The sequence below is a fragment of the Penaeus chinensis genome, chromosome 17, assembly GCF_019202785.1.
Source record: "Penaeus chinensis breed Huanghai No. 1 chromosome 17, ASM1920278v2, whole genome shotgun sequence".
NCBI lineage: Eukaryota > Metazoa > Arthropoda > Malacostraca > Decapoda > Penaeidae > Penaeus > Penaeus chinensis.
The window spans coordinates 12,068,036-12,073,014 of record NC_061835.1 but is presented as its reverse complement, the minus strand read 5'-3'; the positions used below and the strand labels follow the sequence as shown (position 1 = coordinate 12,073,014).

Below are 4,979 nucleotides of genomic sequence, written 5' to 3'. Positions count from 1 at the left end.
ACTAAAGTAAAACATTAAAAATTGCATGAAATAATTCATATATTTTATATCTTATATACTTTTATATTTATTTATTTATTTTTATATATATATATATATATATATATATATATATATATATATATATAAATAATATATATAAAATGTGATATATTTTGAAAACTTCAGGTAAGTTTTAAAAAAATAAATGCATGGTGATAAATATATTACTCATAGAATGTCTAATTTTATTTTTAAATCAGAAAATAAATAAGCCTGTATTTTAATAGTTAAAACATGTAATTGATGGAGTACAGAACTATTAAAAATTGTGTTTATCATTTACGATATCACTATCTTGTTTGGAGAAATCAGATTTTCAAGATATTTGTGTAAAGCATCAATATTAAAAACAATTTTACCAAGATTCAAATCCTTAGTTTTAAAGCAACTATATTTAAGAATTCCAATCATTGTGAAAATCTGACCATATTATATGGAAACTACAAAAAGGAAGTGAAACAAAATTGTATATATATATAGGGTCTTTTCACGATCACCCTTTTTCTTATTCTTGGGATATTGACAATCTGCAAGTTAATACTAAACAGGCTCCAAAGTATTTCTCTATGTTGTGAGATCAGTGGCCAATCAGTAAAGGTTATAATCAAATAAATATGTTAAAATCATAAGTATCCAACTCAAGCTATCTTTATTAACAATATACCATTACATAATATTTAATACCATTTATACAATGCATACACCTGATAACAGTTTGACAACCACAACTATCCATACATTATCTTCAAGATGGAAAGCACAAAACAATGACAATGTCCTTGCTTGGAATGTTTTTGTATATATTTTTCTTTTTTTCAGTACCACATGTTGGCCAGTGTCATTTCCCAGGAGTTGAGCTATAGCTGCAGATGCTATTCACAGGAAAAATTTGGGGTACACACTTCTAAGCTACTTGCGAGGATACACAAGTTCCCCGGGAAATGTATCCCTAATATAAAACTTAGGTGTTCTTGTATCCCCAACAATGCTTAAAAAAATAAAGATAAAATTGAAATGTCTAAGAATATGAAGTAAAATAAAGTCTTGGGACCTTCATAAACACTGACCAACTATAATTAGTCTGTACAATCTGGGTAATATGGCCCCTTCACCCTAGAGTGGGCAACCAGGATCCCTTGTGCTCCAATCGTGGGGGTCGCTGCAAGCAGGAGCCAAGATGCACGACCTTGCTTACTACCAAGCTAGTTCAAATTACGACTATCACAACTAAGATAACAGCTAGGTGATGGTAGATGCCGTTTTCTAATATGAGCAAAGAAATAATAAGGAGGAGGTTGTTGATCTTAGCTACTTAGAGAGCTTGTAGCATTGGAACACCATTGGACGCAAGCAAGTCATCATGATCAACTCCAAACTTCTTGACGACCACCCAGGCGGGAAACTCAGCACAGCCTGTACTGCAAGAACCGCCTTCAAGTTCTGTCCGTTTCCTCAGCCTTGGAGCAGGACATCCCCAGGTGTAGGAACAACGTCCTCAATAATGCTAGTTTAAAAATCTGAAGGAAACTTGTGGGCTTCCATGCACATCTCTTGCAGTCCTAGATAACTATAAAGTCCACAGGTTTCAATGGGAACGTAGTTCCTCACATGAGACATGCCCGTCACTCCTTACAATAAAACTGCAGAGCTCTGGCATCCACATCAGACAATCCAGGAGAACCTGACCAGTGAATATCAGTAATACCAACAGCTACCCTTCAATATTGCATGGTCTTGCTAGGGTTGATTCTCCTGGAAGGAATCTGACCTACACACCTTGGCCCCAACATGGAAGAAGTATCAGGAGACGATGCTATGTAAAGAAGCTATATTGGAGGACAAGAAGAGATAGGAGAAAGACAATTTACATTTATACAAAATTACATAATTTAGAACCACTGTCCAAGGAGCCTTAAGTAAGCCTCCCAGACAATATCCCTCACCTTGTTAAACTGCATCAAATTATGCAGTAATTAACTATTATGAACAATACTATAACATTTTTTTAAAAGTAATAAAATTTTAAATAAAGTATAATCATATAAGATGGATGTACATGTTTATGTAAATACACATTATATATATATAAATATATGTATGTGTAATATACACAATATATACAAATTTATCACTAAAAACTCTTTATAATTTCTTTTTTAGGCCCTCTTTAATTTTGTAAAACTACCTCTCTAAAAAGGAAATGAATAAATAAATTAAATAATAAGCAATAAAACTACCAGAAAGTTTCGATGAAAATCAGTCGACCCAAAAAATGATGATTATGCATGAGGGATGCTAAAGTGGGCCTTGGGGCTGTCTATGCGCTATGTTTAGCTGCTTGAGGTCTTGGTGTAGAGGTAGATGGCAACGATCAAACCATACAGACCCAATACCTGGGGGCAGAGAAAAGGATTGTTATTTGCATGTCCTTGTAGTTAATGATCCTAGGTAAAGACAAAATGCATACACAAGATACACAATTTTCATTCATGTTATCTCCATAAGGATAAAATATAGCAGGGGGAGGGAATACAGTACAAACAAAACAATAAAATAGGGAGAAAACTGAGAAATGATGCAAAACTAGCACACTTGCCTCAGCGAAAATAAGGATGAGAATCATGCCGACGAAAAGGCGTGGCTGCTGTGCTGTTCCTCGCACACCTGCGTCACCAACGATACCAATGGCAAAACCAGCAGCCAATCCAGACAGGCCTACAGACAGACCAGCTCCCAAGTGTACAAAGCCCCTGCAGAAAGAATAAGTAATGAATCACAATAATCATAAAAAATTTATCATTATATTCACTTTCTGTAAACAGAAAGAAGAAAGAAAAGATGAAAAGTTGTAGAGTGAAGAAAAAAATCAAATGTTTGAATACGATATATTGTAGCTATACTAGAAATACTAAATTCTGTTATGAATATTAACAATGTACTTTTTAATAAGAAATCTCTACAAGGGTATCATGCAGACAATCCACTGTCAGGATTTTATATTTCCAGCCATCAGATTTGTGGATGTCCTCAAACTGGCTTTTCGAAAATTCAAACAATCCAGATCAACCCTACAAACTCTCCATTTAAATTTTTACATGTGATACTGAAAAATGTATGCATATAGAAAATGCTTCAAAGATTATAAATCACAATAATTACAAAAAAAACTGTTGGAGACCCATACTTCTGAGTAATGGAGCTTAAATCACATCAAAGCCAAAATTCTGAATTAAACAAAAACTTACTGATAGAGAGTGTATCCCTTATCGGCAGCATCAAGCTTTCCAGCAATGAGCACAGCCACCACCAGACCGTAAATGGCAATGATACCCGCCATGACGACGGGAATGATGCACTTCATGATGAGCTCTGGTCTCATCACGGACATGGCTGCAATGCCCACACCGGACTTGGCTGTACCATATGCTGCTCCCAAGGCTGGTGGAGAAAGAAGAGGATATTAATGTGAAACTATGCTTCCTTTGGTTATCAGTTATATGAAAAACATTTTCCTGCTACAGAGTGACAGCCTAGTCCTCGACCTCATAACTGAGAAATGACATATTTGCTGTAAAGATTTAAATGTTATTGACATATACATATATCTTGTCTTTGAATATCTTATTTGCTTTTTGTATTTCCATTTTCTGCCATTTGTTGCATATGAAAAGGTTAGCCAGATTTCTTAATTGAACAATTCTTGCATTCATACCTGGATGAATTGCTTTTCAGTCTCCATACTAAAGGACTGCTTGAACAATGTTTCACAATCTGCCTGAATTTACATCAATATTTTCTCAAGGCTCCTAAATTATGTAAAACAAAATAAACTTTTAAAAAGGAAATCAAAAGAATAAATAAATGTACATTAACATACAAAAATATAAACAAGAAAAAATGAATTAACAAATGAACCTATAAATGAACAAGTAAACACATTAATACGAACTAAACTACTTAATTACATACATCAAACAAGAAAAATAAACAAACTAAACAGATAACTACAATTTCCAGATAAGAAAACTGATGATAAAAATAAGATAAAACTCACAACCCTCTTTCCTTTAACCCCACCTTTCACCAACCTCATGAAAGCCAAGACGAATTTCCTGACACCCATCATCTTAACTGATGACTTCATTAATACACGTTACCAATGCAATAAACAATTGGCTATATATACACACACATCCCACCCCTTCCCCACAAGTATCTGCTATGAGCCCATCAAACTAAAGGACCACCTAGAGGTTATTCCCACCTAAGTTGACTCTCCAGATAATGCCTGATAAGGATATCACTGCCACAACTCTAGATAAGTGACAAGCTAGCACATTAGGTCAGCAGAGCTCATAGTGCGTCACTCAGAATCCTTTGGCCATTAACAGCTGACATTGAGCTCATCCTTTCTGGATTCTGTGCTGGTTGTATATCATTAATTTCTGTCATGTATGAACACCTTGGAATGCAGTATAAATAAATAAATAAGTAAACAATTATACAATTATACATATATACATATATACATATATATATATATATATATATATATATATATATATATATATATATAGAGAGAGAGAGAGAGAGAGAGAGAGAGAGAGAGAGAGAGAGAGAGAGAGAGGGAGAGAGGGAGGGAGGGGGGGAGGAAGAGAGAGGGAGGGGGGAGGGGGAGAGGGAGAGAGAGAGAGAGAGAGAGAGAGAGAGAGAGAGAGAGAGAGAGAGAGAGAGAGAGAGAGAGAGAGAGAGAGAGAGAGAGAGAGGGAGAGAGAGAGGGAGAGAGGGAGAGAGAGAGGGAGGGGGGGGAGAGAGAGAGAGGGAGGGGGGGGGGAGGGGGGGAGAGAGAGAGAGAGAGAGAGAGGGAGGGGGGGGAGGGGGGGAGAGAGAGAGAGAGAGAGAGAGAGAGAGAGAGAGAGAGAGAGAGAGAGGGAGAG

At 35.9% G+C, this 4,979-nt stretch overlaps 1 protein-coding gene across 1 annotated transcript; it reads right to left on the bottom strand.

Annotated features, from left to right (window-relative positions):
- Nucleotides 1-659: 659 nt before the first annotated feature.
- On the bottom strand, nt 660-3,480 carry LOC125034289 (V-type proton ATPase 16 kDa proteolipid subunit c; the record flags this gene model as incomplete). Its single annotated transcript, XM_047626048.1, is given in 3 exon segments — nt 660-2,435; nt 2,639-2,792; nt 3,288-3,480. Coding segments are annotated over 3 exon segments (410 nt in total), but the record flags the coding sequence as incomplete, so codon positions are not given.
- Nucleotides 3,481-4,979: the final 1,499 nt, after the last annotated feature.